Genomic DNA, 17710 nt, shown 5'->3' on the forward strand with positions numbered 1-17710 from the left:
ATGAGTCTTTTTTCTGATATATGTTAATACATTTTCTCACTTTGGGACTTGCCTGTTCACATTCTTAGGGTATCTTTGGAGGAGCATGCTATTATTATTACATTATATTTATAAAAAGAATTTACACATATATTATTAGACCACTAGCCTGACTAATGAAGAAGAAAGGAGAGAATATTTGATAAACACAATCAGAAACAACAAGGGGGATATTACTCCTGACCCCACAGAAATAGAAACCACCATCAGAGAATATTATGAATACCTATACGCACATAAACTAGAAAAACTAGTATAAATGGGTACATTCCTGGACATATACAGCCTCCCACACTAAACCAGGAAGAAATTGCACCCCCGAACAGATCAATAACCAGTTCTGAAATTGAAGCAGTAATAAAAAGCCTACCAACCACAAAAATCCCAGGACCAGATAGACTCACAGCTGAATCCTACCAGATGTACAAATAAGATCTGGTACCATTCCTACTGAAACTATTCCAAAAAATTGAGGAGGGACTCCTTCCTAACTCATTCTATAAAGTCAGCATCATCCTGATACCAAAACCTGATAAAAATACAATAAAAAAGAAAACTTCAGACCAATATCCTTGATGAAACATCAATGCAAAAATCCTCAACAAAATACTGGTAAATGGCATTCACCAGCACACCAAAAAACTTATCCACCATGATCATGGAATAGTATGCATCCATAAAAAAGAATGAGATCATGTCCTTTGCAAAAACATGGATAGAACTGGAGGCCATTATCATTGGTAAACTAACACGGAATAGAAAAACAACACATGTTCTCACTTACAAGTGGGAGCTAAATGATGAGAACACATGGACACACAGTGGAGATCAATACCCACTGGGGACTTTTGGTGGGTGGAGGGTAGAGGATCAGAAAAATAAACAACTAATAAGCACTAGGCTTAATATCTAGGTGATGAAATAATGTGTAAAACCAATCCACATGACTCAAGTTTACCTAACAAATTTTCACTTACATTCCTAAACTTAAAAGCCAAAAAAAAAAAAAAAAAAAAAAAATTCAACGAATTAGAGAAAAACGCTGTTAACAGCACCTGTCGCAGTCTTATAAAAACCAAATCCCTGGAGGTGGGGCCTCTGCACATATTTGTTTTGCTTTTTTTATCCTAATGCTTTTTTAAAATTGCAGTGTATATATAATACATATATAAAAAGTACACAAATCATATTTAGCTCAATGAATTTTAATAAAGTGAACACACTGGTGTAACCTGCACCTGGAGAATATAAAACATATATATATATATTTTAAGCATTAAAACAACATGACATGCAGAACTCATACTATCTTAAATTACAGATTTGGATACTGGGGTTGAGAGGTTAAGTTACTTATTCATGTAACCAGTTCTTCACAGAAATGAGATTTTCTGATGTTAAGTTCAATATTTTTATAGCTACAACATTTATCTACTCCCTTTTTTATATATCTAATTCTCTTATCCACTCCACAATTATTTAATAAGATCTTTTAGGGAACTAAATTATAGGGGATATATCAATAAGATTACATTAATACATATGAAATTAAAAATGAGTCAATTCATTCAACTGTATAGGAAAGATACTAATAACATTTATTTTAACTTTGGGGTTTGGTCATTTTATTGCACCTTTTATTAATTTCCAGTAGCTAATCTGAAGCCTTTTATTTTAGGTTATCACACATTCTCTATTAATTTTATTGACTGAGATGCTGATTTATAACACATATTAGACTTTTCTTCAGGGCTTAAGTCATTCACTATCCTACAAAACCTGAGGTGCCTAAAAAGGCCTTATAAAATTCTTCACTGTGTTACTGAGTACATTAATATCTTATCCCAGAGGCTGAAGGAAATCATCAGCTTACCATGTATTTTATATACTACATGCAGTGACATCCAAGAGAGATGGCTGAGAGTAGCATAAAATATGAATGTTAATATCCACACAAATAAAAATGTATGCATGTTCCAATACTATACCTTCACATCCTTGTAAAGAAAGAGAAACCCATCTCGTAAAACAAAATACCGGTCTTGAAACTTATTTCCAGATAGTATTTTGGATGGTTCTTCTTTGATTTTCAAGATTCCTTCTTTGATGCTTCCCAATGTACTCCGGTCTGTAAAGTACAGCATTACTTTTGTGAGTTGGGTACATTTTTACTTATTTGAAATATAATACAAAACATTTCTATATTGTCAGTTTTAACAATGTAAAATACGAACTTGTTTACTACCACTAAAGTCTAAGATGAACTTCTGGGAATATCATGTGTCTGAAGTATTGCTATTTATCATATATGGGCCTGCCTGGACTGTTCAAGTAGCTACAGGCTAGAAATCACACAAAATGTGATTAGTATGAGCTGAGAGGTGCTATAAGTGTAAAGTATCTACTAAATTTTAAAGACTTTATACGGAAAAAAAAAAAAAAAGCAAAATATCGGCCGGGAGCAGTGGCTCACACCTATAATCCCAGCACTTTAGGAGACCGAGGCAGGAGGATTATCTGAGGTCAGGAGTTCAAGATCAGCCTGGCCAACATGGGGAAACCCCGTTTCTACTAAAATTACAAAAATAAGCCATGTGTGGTGGCACTAGCCTGTAGTCCCAGCTACTTGGGGAGGCTGAGGCAGGAGAATCGCTTGAACCCGGGAGGCAGAGGTTGCAGTGAGCTGAGATCATGCCACTGCACTCCAGCCTGGGTAACAGAGTGAGACCCCATCTCAAATAAAATAAAAAAAAAAGAATATATCACAAATTTTTAAATATTAATTACATATTAAATGTATTTTGGATATTGAATATATGATATTAAATAAAACATATTGATAATTTTAGCTGTTTCTTTTTACTTTTTTCTAACGTAGCTACTAGACAATTTATAATTACATATGTGGCTTGTATTATATTTGAGCCCCACTGGTATAAACAATGCAAATACGCGATAAAAAAGGAAACACCTTTAAGAATTCTGACTCAAATTCACAAATTTTTAAGGCATTAAAGAAATTTTTATAAATGTGAAACAGGCAAGGGTAAGAAAGGCAAAACTGCTAACGTAGAACATTTACCCATCAATGATAGACTGAATAAAGAAAATACGGTACATTTACATCATGGAGTACTATGTGGCCATAAAAAGAAACAAGATCATGTCCTTTGCATGGACGTGATGGGGCTGGAGGCCATTATCCTTAGTGAACTAATGCAGGAACAGAAAACCAAGTGCCATGTGTGCTCACTTACAAGTGGGAGCTAAATAATGAGAACACGTGGACACATAGAGGGGAACAACACGCACTGGGGCCTATTGGAGGGTGGAGGGTGGGAGCAAGGAGAGAATCAGGAAAAGTAACTGATAGGTATTAGGCTTAATACCTGGGTGACGAAATAATCTGCACAACAAACCCCCATAACCCAAGTTTACCTATGTAACAAACCTGCACATATACCCCTGAACTTTAAAGTTATTAAAAAAAAAAAAAAAGAAATAGCAGGAGAAAACAGAACTATTTGAGAAATAACATTGGAAAAACTAAATCTAAACATGCAATAATTGCTACAGTTTATTGATTACCTATTAGACACCTATATACTCTCTAATAACAACACTAAAAAAATTGTGATTATGATGTTCATTTTGCACATGATAATACTAAGGCTTAGAAAGGTCAAGAAGCTTTCCCAAGGCTGCAGAGCTACCTGAAGGAGATTAAAACTCAACTTTTTTAAAAAAAGTTGTATTTTGGATTCAGGGGTACGTGTGCATGTTTATTACAAGGGTGCGTAATGCTGAGGTTTGGGGTTCCATTGATCAAGTCACCCAGATAGTAAACATAGCACCTGATAGAAAGTTTTTCAGCCCTTATCCTCCTCCTTCCTTTTGGTGTCCCCAGTGTCTACTGTTTCTGTATTCATATCTGTGTGTACCCAAGGTTTAGCTCTCACCTGTAGGTCAGAACATAAGATATTTGGTAAAACTCCATCTCTAAATGTATGTTCTTTTCTAGACACTGCTGTGTCAGAGAAGAAACTGAGGGATTTTACAATAATTGAATCCAAGTTTAAACCTAACATATCACTAGAGAGGCCCCCTCACATTTCCACAATATCCTTTTCCTATTATTATGATGGGTCTAATGGACATTGACTAATAAGCCAGAATTCCCTCCAGTTTGGGTTATACATTATTTTTCTAGCTCAGAGACTGGCAAATTATGGCTGCTGGCCAAATCCAACCCTCTACTTCTTTTTATATGGTCTATGAGCTAAGAATAATTTTTTCATTTTTAAGTGGTTGAAAAAAATTTCACAAAAGTTTGATGACACACGAAAATTACATGAAATTCAAATTTTAGTCCTATAAAAATAAAGTTTTATTGGAATACAGCCTCACATTATGTACTATCTATGGCTGCGAACATGCTACAGGGACAGAGCTGAGTAGTTGTTTCAGAGACCTTACTGATAACAAAACCTAAAACATTAACTCTTGGCCTTTTATGGAAAAAAGCTTGTTGACTCTCACTTCACAAGAATAGCCTTAAGGGAAAACTCTTCTCCACTAAGAAACTGTTCACTCTCTTTGCCTTTAGTAGTTTCATTATTCATTCTTCCATCAAAACTGTACTTTTTTTTACTATCAAGCTCTGTGTTAGGCACTGTGATAGACGGACAAATAAAATTATAGAATTCCCAGGAACACAAAGGACAGGGAAAAGGCAAAGGATATGTCAGTAAGACAGAATATGTGAAGGCATGAAGTGATAACATAATGGTAATAATCTGAGCACCCTTTAGTGAACAACTCATATAATCACCTCTAGTGTATGTGGAGCATGAGGCAAACACTGTGCTAGCCTTTCCATGAACGCCTCATTAAAGTCTCAGAACCACACTTTCAGGTAGATTAATCACAATATCATTTTACAGATGTAGAAACAGGTTGCTATGATCATGAAAGTTATCCAAGGCACACAGCTAAAGAGTGCTGTCATCAGAATTCAAAGTCAGGTCCACCTAGCTAGACTGGGAAGGTGCTTTCACAGTTATTAACATATCAAAAATACCTAACAAAATGTTTGTTATTAAAATCCATTTTTGGTGATGTGTAATGTATAAAGACATGCCAGATTAATCTGTTTTTGGATTAATTTGTATTGACAGGGGCATCAGACACTGAGATAGTCTTTCCTTCCCAGGAAAACTCTGGGTTACATCAGAAAAGCTCTCCTCCTTTGCCCCCCAGTTTTCTGCCCATGGCCCAGTGCTTGCAGGGTGGAAGAAGAGGAGGCAGAACCACCAGCAATAGATGTTGTTCTACAGTTTGAATGCATGCCCTAAGCTTTCCACCTACATCTTTATAATGATTCATCTTTTTCTCATTATTTTTACATTTTATTTTTAGCATGTTCTAAATGGCTAAATGTGTTTCTGGGATTTCTATTCTGTGACATTCAAGTTAGATAATTTTTGATCTGGTTTTACAAGCCAGAAAATAAGATTCACAGAATTATAATGACCTGCCCAAAGACATAGAAACTAGTAAGTGATAGAAAAGGGGATTGAAGACTAGGTCTGGTTTAGCAGAAATAAACAAACACAAAGCAAAGCCAAAAAGCACAATACACTTCGTGCTCCTGTGTGCTGTAATTTGTTGCAGCTTATGAATAAAAGGCTCTGTATGCATTAAAAAGGGTAGATCCTTTAACAGTAATTATATTTTGTGTGCAAAACTGACAATGTGACACAGGTAGAAATCATTTCAACTAATTTTTGTAACACAAAAACACTTTTTTTTGTGAGCACATCAAATCTGTATTTGTTTTTTTATCATGCATAAATTTGTCAGTATATCTCCGGTCTAAAACTTTCCCCTGAAATCCAGATACATATTCAACTGCTTACTTGAGAACTGAAGAACAACAAAAAGAAAGAGAAACCTCAAACCAACTAGCCATCATATGGTCACTATGGTGTCAGCTTCTGCTTTTCCTGTAAAATAAGACTAATGACACCTATCCTGAAGGATTGTTGCAGGCCTTACAAAGGACAATGTACACACAAGATGTATGGCAGAACACTGTATCAGGTCTATCAGTCTAATACCTTCCTGGTATTAAGGTGATAGAACTTTAAATATCCATGCATCATTTCTAAAATTTACAAAATAAAAACTTTAGAAAAAAAAATTTAGTCTTTCCGGGCATGGTGATTCATGTCTGTAATGCCAGCACTTTGGGAGGCCAGGGCAGGTGGATCATCTGAGGCCAGGAGCTTAAGACCAGCCTGGCTAACAAGGTGAAACCCCATCTCTACTAAAAATACAAAAAAATTAGCCAAGCCTAGTGGTGTGAGGTTGTAGTACCAGCTACTCAGGAGGCTGAGGCAAGAGAATCATTTGAACCCGAGAGGCGGAGGTTGAATCCAGTCTGGGTGGCAGAGTGAGATTCCGTCTCCAAAAAAAAAAAAAAAAAAAAAAAAAAAAAGAAAAGAAAAGAAAAAAGAAAACAATAGTCTTAAACACAACAACCCTTAATCTGCTTAATCTGTTTGGGGAAAACATTTCCTAATGCAGCAAATAATACACAAATGTTCATCTTAAAATTAGCATAGAGAAAACAAGAGTAAAAACTACAAATAGTTCCTTACAACTCAAATATATGAGCATGGAATGAGCACCTGGAAGCAAAAGTGCCCAGGATTAATCACATTACTGAACCTAACCATGAATACACACACAGAACAAACCTGATAGTTTTCACGATACACATACTGACCTCAGACAGTACTTTGTTGATCACACTGTCATACTAATAGGTTCTTTTTGGGCACTCTGTGACTTTTAAATAATTACTGAAAAACATACTGCTAAAATTTGTCTTCTAGTACAACGCCTTAATATTCAATTCCATAGAGAAATATTGTAAAGGACTTTTATAGCTAAGAAGTATAGTAAGCAATTTGTTAAACATTGTATGGACTTGGTCATACAGCTGATTTAGAACAAGAGAGTCAAGAAAGGCATTTATAATGCCTTGTTGGTTTAGAAATAGGTATTTTTAAAAGCAAGTTATAATCAAGTTATGAAATATAGATATTTATATTACTTAAGTCAGTAAAATCTATTCATATCTTCTGACAGTACTTTTCATTTACATTTTTGTTCAAATTAATAAACTTTTCCATTTTTACCAATAAGAAATAAGCCTATGTCTGGTATTAAACTACTCATAGTCATAAAAAAAAAACAGACTTAGGGGAAAATATTGTTTAAATTTTAAATATCATTTAAATAGTAACATTTACTTTAACCATCATTGTATGTGATTGAGCATATTGAGTATAAACCTGAGTGTACACTATTAACGGACCCAGGATGAAAGTTTTGAAAGGAACATATGCTAAGGATGAAGGAAGAACAAAAAATACTTTGAAATGTGAAGCTCTATGATAAATACTATGATTTAAAAGACTTTCTAAAAGCTCTCACAACCAAATTCCTGTCTGTTCCCAAGATAATAAAATAAGTAGAAAGCCACCAGTTAAAGGCCAAAATAACAAAATAAAGCTACACACTTTGGGGTATACTGTGTGTAACTGTATGTAACAAAATCAAGGTCATGAATTGAATGGCTTCCAGTAATTCATTCTTCCAAACTGTTCAGGTACTGGTTGGACTCTCAACCTCGGGGTACTTCTCTCATATTTCTTACTCCCTGGACCTCATGCTAGACAGAAAGCTCCCTTGCTACTAGGGAAAACCATCTGTTGTTTTTGTGTGAGTGTAACAGGTTTGAAAGTTTAATGCACTTCCCAAAGCACTAAATTCTCTTCAAGATAAACCCTGGGATGCATATTAATAGGTACTATTTCCTTTACCACCTTTTGATCTTTCATTCCAATCAAATTACAGCATACTGTTACCTCTACTGAATCATAAAACCCTCCCCTATTCTTGGTAGTTGCTAGGATGAGAAACGGTAGGTTGGAGTTTACTGAAAGGTCTTTAGAATTAAAACTGTGGGTAAGAAAACAAACATGTATTGTAAGTTATATTGTGCTATCAACTTGGTATCAATTTAGAAAAGCTCTTAAAAGTCACATGTATGAAACAAAGCAGAATGGCCACATTTATTTAAACAGAACAGACACACCACATAACCAGGCAATGAAACTGAAAAGTTCGCACCTCCAAAAAAAGTTTTTCTAAGCCATTTGAAAACCTCAATTTTTAAATACAAAAACAGTTATCTCCTAACCATGAGCTGGAAATCCCAACAGAATAATTGATGGATGGAGGAGGCTGGGGTTGAGGGGAAGAGGAGAGAGAAACATACACTCAGGAACGGCATTTCTCAGATATATATATTCCCCCTTTACCCTCCATGTCCAGGCAGCTAGCAATCAACCATTATTCTTTCAGCAGTTCTCTCTGGGATTCAATTCCACTTCATTCCTATTGTTATCACCCTACACACTTCCTTTTCTCTCTAATCCTTGGATTTCAGAATTCTCTAACTCCGTGTCCTACCTTTCTAATGGCTCTAACATACAGCTGCAGATTCTTGTTCTGAAAACACAGTCTTCATCATTTTATAAAAGCCCTGTCCAGAGCCCTACTTTTCTAATGATTAAAGCCTTACCTTCCTAAAATCAAAAGCCTACACTCCTCTGAATTTCAAAATGTGAAATAAATGGACAACTCCTATCCATCTCTGTAAATTATTCAACTAAAATATAATATTTAAGTTCAATTGATAATAATACACTATTTGGAAAACCAATCATTTTCTCTGTGGTATGACTCAAGTTAATCACTTGAGTGATCTTGAGAGAAATCCTGTTTTCTTTGATTCTGTACAAATTTGATTCCTACTTCTGGACCTAACTAATCCATGAAGGTTCTTCCAACTACTTCAGTCTATATTTTTTCACTCATGCCATGAAACTCCAAGATCTATCACCCTTGAATGCATGAAACGTCATATTTGCTTCATAATTTAACTTTTTTATTTATCAATGTTTATTTTAAGTTCTGGGGTACATGTGCAGGATGAGCAGGTTTGTTACATAGGTAAGTGTGTGCCATGGTGGTTTGCTGCACAGATCAACCCATCCCCTAGGTATTAAGTTCAGCACCCATTAGCTGTTCTTCCTGATGCATTCCCTCCCCCTGCCCCACCCTCCCCATGGACAGGCCCCGGTGTTTGTTGTTCCCCCACCCCATGTGTCCATGTGTTCTCATCACTCAGCTCCCACTTATAAGTGAGAACATGCGGTGTCTGGTTTTCTGTTCCTGTGTTAGTTTGCTGAGGATAACAACTTCCAGCTCCATCCATGTCCCTGCAAAGGATATGATCTCATTCCTTTTTATAGCTGCATAGTATTCCATGGTGTATATGTACTACATTTTCTTTATCCAGTCTATCACTGATGAGTATTTGGGTTGATTCCATGTCTTTGCTATTTCCAACACCATATTTTAAAAGAAAATATTTCTACTTCTTGAAGGGCATGGGCCTTATCTACAATGCTGGGTTGACCTGGTTACGAGGAATCCACAGAAAATATAATCTAATAGTTACTACCATTACAATATGTTATGCCTGTCATACTTCAGCAAGCAAACTATGAAGGGAGAGAAAATTCACTTTTATTTGAGCTACTCTTTACTCCTCTGAGGCTTCCCTGGTTTGTGACAAACAAACATTGTAACAGCTTCACCTCGCTTAAGTACATATTCATTTTGTATTTCCTGTTTAAAATAATGTATACTTTGGTTTATCCTCTTCAATCTAGGTAAGAGCTGACACAATACAGTGACTAAAAGCACATTCTGGGGCTAGACTGCCTGGGCTTGAATGACAACCACATTCTCTGCTAGATTGCAGGCAGTAATCTCTAAATCTCAATTCTCTTATCTGCAAAATGAGAATACATACAGTACTTACCCAGTGGATGTGGTATATAAATTGCTCAGAAGAGCGCTTGGCACAGAACAAGAAGAATGTAAGTCCTTGTTTAATTAATGGAGGGTGAACATAATTTTTCTCTGTGTTGCAGAGCCTAAGGCAAACACTACAGAAATAACTACCTTTACAAAAGTCTGACGACTTATAGACTGAGTTTCTAAGAGTCTAAAAACCTGATATCTGATTTATCCTTGATTTCAGGATAGTAAGGGGTTTAGGACAGAATATATAAGCTGGATACGGAGAGATCTTGACTGTAACACCTGTTTCTCCACTTATCAGCAGGTCGCCTTGAAAGAGTTACGTAATACCTCTCCATCTCAGTTTCTCCATTTGTTAGTAGTAGTAAACAACCCTAAGATAAGTAGGAAAATGATATAAAATAATGTAAGTAAAGCATTTAGCCCAGTGCACATAGTAAATTCACAGTAACTATGAACTATTGTTATCTTTCATATATTATCTGATCAGTGACAAGGAAATACACAACAAATTGATCTATTTTTCGTGGTGTGCATGTGTCTCTCTTCTTCTCTTGCTGGCAAAACTATTTCCTCAGAGCTATGCCTTATCTTAAAAAGTTCTTTGTTCTAAGTTCTACCTGCACCATGTCCTCTAAGCGAAGAAGGGCACAAATGGGCAGTTTCCTTGAGAAGCAACCCCTTTGAAATTATTCCAAGATCAAGTAATTTTGCAATATTTGCAGGACAACATCTAAAAAGCCCTTCCAAATTCAAAATTGTGCATATTTTCTCCTCTTCAGAATTGATTGTATAGATGCATTTTTTATAATTTTAAGGAGGGAGAATTACTGATATATTTCATTCACTGTATGATATTCACTCAAAATGCATTTTGGTAAAATTTAATGCTACAACTAAGAAAAAACCAAACTGGACATAATAGCTGCTTGAAAGTATACTCCTCCCCCCCCACTCACTCTTTCTCTCTCTCTCTCTCTCTCACTAACACTTGAAGGTTTATTTTTAGAAGACTAATGGAGGGGCATCTTTTTAAGACTAATAGACACATTGTGACACCTCAAGAAAGCAATCTGTTCCTTAGGATAAGCCAAGTATGCCCCCTTCACTCCAATCTATTATCCCTTATGTTATTCATACAGTTGACCTTCTGTATCCATGGATGCCACATCTATCAATTCAACCAATAGATTATCAAAAAAGTATTTGAGAAACAAAGAATAACAATGTAAAATACAAATAGAAAAAAACACAGCATAGCAATTTATGTAGCATTTATATCGCATTAGGTATTATAAGTAAACAGATGATTGAAAGCATGGGAAGGATATGCATAGATTACATGCAAATACTCTGCCATTTGATATAAGGGACTTGAGCATCTGCAGATTTTGGTATCCATGACAAGCAGGTGGCACAGGGTGGGCGTGGCGGGAGACGTGGCAGTGTCTTGGAACCCACTTCCTCATGGATACTGAAGGAAGACTATATTGAAGTAGCAGTGGTTAACAAAACAAGCAGTCTGTTGACATCCTTCTATAATTAAATTATTTATAAACAGTTAAATTATAAATACAGTTACTACTAGAACAGGATTGAATAAAAAAGTGACAGATTTTTTTTTTTGCCATTTTACTACTAACACAGTAAATTGCAGAAAGCAGAAAATTGTTTTCCTATACTGTTTTCATTATTACATTGAATTATAAACATTTCTAAAATATAATTTAGTGTAAGTGATATATTTCTTTTATACTAAATGAATGTATAATTTTCAGCATACTTGTAATAAATGTGGAGATAACACTGGAGTTTTCAGTGTTCATATATTTTCTTTCATGTGATTCTCATGAAACTTTGCAAAGTAGGGAAGACAGGTTATATCATCTTATTGACAAATGTGAAAATTGTGGCTCACAATTATGTGACAAAATTAGAAAGCAATTATGCTAGAATACGAATTCAGGTCTCTTAATATCTAACATGAAATTCTGTCTTATATCCTGGGATACTTCTAAGTAATAGTCATGATTACCATGACCACCATCACTATCAACCACAATAACAATACATGTCCAGGGACTTTTCTTGGTTTCACGCATCATTTTACACTATTAAGCACTCTTTTTTTTTCCCCCTAAAAATTACTCCTTTGATAATTTACGTTGGCATTGCTCTCTTTCTTTCTTGAAACTTTTCTGATTTTTCCTTCACAGGGCCTCTCTTGCTACATCTGTTCTTTAAATGCTGGTGTTGTGTCTCTGATATTCTTACTCTAACACTAAAATTGCATGACTTAGTATTCTGCCAAGGTTAAAAACCACCTTCCACACAATGAGCTCCTTAGGTTTAAGTATTTATTTCCCTTCTAGACATATATCCTGAAACACACGTCAGACCCCTAAAGCTCAGCACATCCAAAACTGAATTCTGTGGCTCCATCCATCACTGCCAACCAGCAAGCTCTTCTAGTATCCCTATCTTAATATCCCAGGAGTTATCCAAACCAAAATACCAAGAACTAAATCCAGCTTTTATGGTAACGATCTGATGATATATACTCTGGAAAGCATTCCCTAACTACCTAGATAAAAATGAGTTGGCAGTCCTCTAAAATTTGGTCAGTACTTGCTCAGTTATAAACTGTTTCATATATCTATATATTTTTAAAGTTTATTCAACATGTACTTTTAGTGAGCAAAAGAGTAAAATATAGCCTTGCTAAAGAAGGATAGCATGTACAAGAAAAACTAACCAAGAAATGACACTTCCTTGAATAGGACACATTCAGTGTAAGAAGAGATGTCTACAATCATCCAGCTGAACTACTTTTCTGTGATTGAAAGCTCTTCATAAACATCCTGACCTAGAGTAGTCTGTTATTTCACGCTGTTTGTACTCTGATATTTCAACAGTTGTCATAAATTTAGAATTTCTGTTCTTTCTGGGTATAGATAATGCTTAACAAAACTCTTAAACTTAAATACCTTAAATTTTCTATAGATTACTGCATGATACAGAGAGTTAATACAAATTTACCAATATGGTTTCTTACCATAGAATTATATTTTAGAAAATGTCAGGGATTTGGTACTCCATAGTAAATATCAGTGACTATCATCAATTTCCAAAAAAAAAAAAAAAAGAAAAAAGAAAAACTTCCAATTTAAGTGGCCTAGGTCTTACTTTAATATCTTGTACATCTTTGGCTTTAAGAAAACATGATGGGGAGTGAAATGTAAAGTATATCAGCTAGGTAAATTTATTATTATATTTGTTGAAATTGTCTTTTCTTTTTTTAAGTTCATAGATAGTGAACGGCTCAGCTTTCCAGGTCTGAATTTACTTGAAGCAGTTGCATTTTGAATTACACTATTCTAATGCAAATTTAATTCCATAGCATCTGTCATATACAGCAATCTAAACTTAGAAATTCAAAGAAATATGCATTTGAGTTACATCTTATATCTTTAGATATAAGTATTTCTCTCCTATTTAGATCATTAAAATTTCATTCTCATGTATCATATTCTATTGGGATAATTTTCAAAAAACTTTAGTGCTTAAAATAAGACATACAACTTAAGATTATTCTGGAGCCTTACAGAAGCTATACATTTATGGTTTGCTTGTGATAGATATGATGAAGTTTAGTATAAAATATAATGATGGTTTAATTAGGTAAGCTACGACACTGTCTAAATAGCAATGTAAATGAAGTTTCATTCTCCCTATCTTAAAACTTCAGTCATAATACATGGAGTACAAAAAAATCGAGGACTATTACCTTTGTTTTCAAGTTAGTTAGCTCTTTATTACAATAATGGCAATGGCACAAAATGTTCCTAAGAAATCAAATGCCTTTGAAAAACACAAATAATTTATAAGTAGAAGCAATAGAAAATGTACTTACTCCCATCTAACTCTATAAAAGTAAATTATGTTACCTCTTTACCTTAAATGTATGAGCAGAAATTAAGTGCTAGATTCTAAAATATATTCTTATGTGTGAAGTCCACATTTTGGATAAAGAAAGAAAATTGAGAAAATTAAAACCCCTTAATGATAGAAAACTTTTATATAACATTCTTGTTTTAAAAGGAAGTGGTGAAAACATAATGTCAAGCAAAGTATATGGTTATAATTTGTTCCACATATCAGGAAAAAACTCCTAAAACTAATGAAATGCAAGCTGTAGATAGAAATTATAAATGTAGGGACAGAGTAAAATTCGTGGCAACTAGGTATCTAGTATCGGGGTGTAGGGTACAACGGACGTTATAGGGCAACCCTATGTTTTAACAAAATGTTAACATATTAGCTATTTGTTACTGAGAAAAAATGTGGTTGCAACCAACTGCCCCCTCTTTTTTTCAAATTCTGACGATTTCTACTTGGCCCCAGGTTACAATAAGAAATTCTTAAGAAAGGAAAATAAATCTTTAACATTATTCCCATTTTTCTTTGAAGAACAGTTAAGTATTACTGAGATGATTCTAGTTTATCTGCTAACACACTGACAGAGAAATCATATTTGATTTATTTTCATCATTTTCCTTTAAGATATCAATTTTAAGGTGTGGTAGAGGTAATGAATGGAGCAATAACTCTGGAGTAGGTAGTTATTGTGATTGATTTAGGAGACATTTGCCAAGACAAAAATAAATTAGACTGAATACTGAAATTATCAAAAGTCTATCACAAAGTATGCCTCATAAGAGGTATTAATAAAGTAGAGGTTGCTTTAAGTCACAACCATAAGAAAAAATTATTACTTAAGAAATTGATTTTTAAAAAATATTATAGATTCCTTTAAAGGGCAAGCCTAAATTCAAACAAATGGAGAACCAACTGTAATGAAAGAGATTATTTTGCTTTTACAATCTGAATATAAATCAAACTCTAATTCAATACTTATAAAAATTTTATGGACTGGAAAATAAGAGTACTTTAGACATTTACAGGTTCTCTTATTTTTGACCAGACTACATAACTACAAATATGAAATGATCCAATTAATATATTTACTGATGGTTTTCCTTTAAAGCACTATTTTTTTTCAAGCAAAGTTCCTGGTAGAGTAACAATATGCATATTTGTTGGAGAAAATGAGGCAGCAGGGACAGTTCAGGGACAGAGGTAAGTTTTATGGCCCCCACCCTGTTAGAGATGTGAAGTGGGTAAGAGAGTGACACAGAAGTTTACTGACGCTTTACTCCAAAGAATATTTCATCCTTAGGAGGCCAAGGCAGGTGGATCACTTGAGGTCAGCAATTCGAGACCAGCCTGGCTAACATGGTGTAAGTCGGTCTCTAATAAAAATACAAAAATTAGCCAGACATTGTGATGAGCACCTATAATAATAGCTACACAAGAGGCTGAGGTAGGAGAACCACTTGAACCTGGGAGGCAGAGGTTGCAGTAAGCTGAGATCACACCACTGCACTCCAGCCTACGCAACACAGCAAGACTCCATCTCAAAACAAACAACAACAAAAACCAAAGAACATTTCATCCAAATCTCTGAAACATCACTTAAGCCTTCAGCTTGCTTTCTTCTGCTTGGCTTCTTTAGCTCTTCCCTCGTTTTTTTTTTCTTTTATACAAGATGCTTTGTCTAGATCTTATAGAGGCTTGATGCTTTAAAACAGAAGGACACACTCATATCTCCATCTAGAAGATGCAATGGGATAGGTGGAACATCACCAATACACCGGATCTTCCTACCCCATTTGTGGATACAGCTAATGTACCGGCTGTCACTGCACCATTTCTTCTTGCCCTTACACAACAAATGTTTTACTCAGTTTTGATTGCTGTAAATCAGCGCAATCTACACCTTGTTGGGTTGTTGGCTACCCACCCCCAGCAGTGCCCTGAAGATTAATAGCATTTAACGGTGAACTTGTTTTGGTTTACCCTCACCCTCAGACATACAGAACCTCCACTTATAACATGGCCTTTTAGGATCTAATTCTTATCTATTTTTATTCACATAGACAGCCTACTAGCTTTCACAGAACAGCAAAGGTATTATGTCTAGGTGTAGGTTTTAAACATTTTGCAACACGGAGAATTACAGATATTTCAGAGGAATATTGGAAGAAAAGAAACAAAGAAAAAACTCAATAAAAAGATAATGAAAGAATAGCTGAATTCACAAATTAGAACAGATATCACAGATTATCTAAATTAGGATTTCTCAACATCAGCATTGACCCCTGGTCTGTACCCAGTAAATACCAGAAGCCCTGCCTCCCTACCCAATCTCCAAGTTGTGGCAGTCAGAAATGTCTCAAGACGCTATATGTTCCATGTCTTGTGGGTGGGGAGGGAAAGGAGGGGAAATCATTGCTAGCTGAGAGCCACTACTTTATGACATGTGCATTCATACATGTGCATTCACATGAGTACAGAGAAATCCTATTGCAAACATTAAGAAGGCACAGGCGGTATATGGTCAAAATCATATGTAAAAGCATGAAAATATTTCAAACAGGATAAAGGTCTCTGAAAGGTTACATTTCTATAGTATAAAGAGTTAATATCTGTTTTGGTTTTTTAGATGCTTATAAGAACACAGTGACACGAAAGTTGTTATACTACTTGCATTTTGTAAAAGTACTTTCATGTAAGGAAAGTATATAAGATATACACAACAGTGTCATTAAATCAGAAATTTATACAGTAAGCTTTGGTACAATTAAGAGCTCTGAAGTATGACTATTAACTAGAGAATCTGCAATGATACTGAGTAGGTTTACAGTACGGAAGAGCTGTGCCATCCTCTCCACATTTTTCCACATGATTAAAATTAGGAGGAATGTCAATCGGTTCTTCAATTCAATACTTAGTAATTGAATAATATAAGGCAAATTACTTAAGTTCTCTGAGTTTCTCTTCCCTTCATTTGTAAAATTTGAAAGATAATAGAACTTAACAAGGAAGTTAAAAAACACTTTAAATAAGCTTTGATGTGTATTGAGCTCTGCTGATATGCGATTAAGAAATAATAATTGTTATTATTAATATTAATCATAAAAGTAATGGTAAATTTCAATCCTTAGCTTTTTGAGTTGGATTGTATACAATAGTGGCTGTTTTTTTTATCTTTCAGTTGATAACAACACAACAGAAGAATAAGTTTCAAAATAAAAATTTTCTGAGACCTCATAGAGGTTCAGAAATGGTCTTATATAGTTCACTTGTGCTAGCTAACTTAATTAACCTTACATGTGCACTATCTCCTTCCAGTTGAATTGGAAGTATTCTTATTGGAGGTATTCTATTTTGTAAGTATTTATTTTACAATATCATCACAAAAATGTGAGATGTATAGCAAGCACTCTGTCTCAGAGCCTATACACTTAGCATTCCTTTAATGCCCAGAAAGTTTTCCAATGTAAATGTAGTTCACTGAGATGACTTGCCCTCAATCTAAAAATTAGTAAAATACATAAGCATAAGCATGGTAAACAACCTTTAAAAACAAACTATTATTTCCAAAAACTTAAACTTGGTACAATCAAATTAGTCAACTATTACCTCAGAGCAACACACTGGGAAAATATCTTCCTGTCCATATATTCTTTCTTATCTATGTACTGTGTCAGTTCATTCTGTATCTAGCTACTCATTTTTCACATTTTCCAATATTACTTGTGCCATATTAATTACCCTTTAACCACCTGAATTTTCAATCATA

The 17710-nt window shown here is 34.7% G+C and overlaps 1 protein-coding gene across 9 annotated transcripts in view; it reads right to left on the bottom strand.

Annotated features, from left to right (window-relative positions):
• Positions 1–17710, bottom strand: part of ARAP2 (ArfGAP with RhoGAP domain, ankyrin repeat and PH domain 2) — a 180301-nt gene that overhangs the window by 22855 nt on the left and 139736 nt on the right. For 8 of the 9 annotated variants that reach the window (XM_074039512.1, XM_015450233.3, XM_065544855.1 and 5 more), the window contains one exon: positions 2028–2167. In XM_074039512.1, coding sequence (XP_073895613.1) covers positions 2028–2167 — 140 coding nt within the window. Of the gene's footprint in view, positions 1–2027; positions 2168–10003; positions 10380–17710 lie in introns of all 9 variants that reach the window. The other variant, XR_012434769.1, reaches the window with a different exon arrangement.

This window comes from Macaca fascicularis, chromosome 5 (genome assembly GCF_037993035.2).
Source record: "Macaca fascicularis isolate 582-1 chromosome 5, T2T-MFA8v1.1".
NCBI classification, from domain to species: domain Eukaryota; kingdom Metazoa; phylum Chordata; class Mammalia; order Primates; family Cercopithecidae; genus Macaca; species Macaca fascicularis.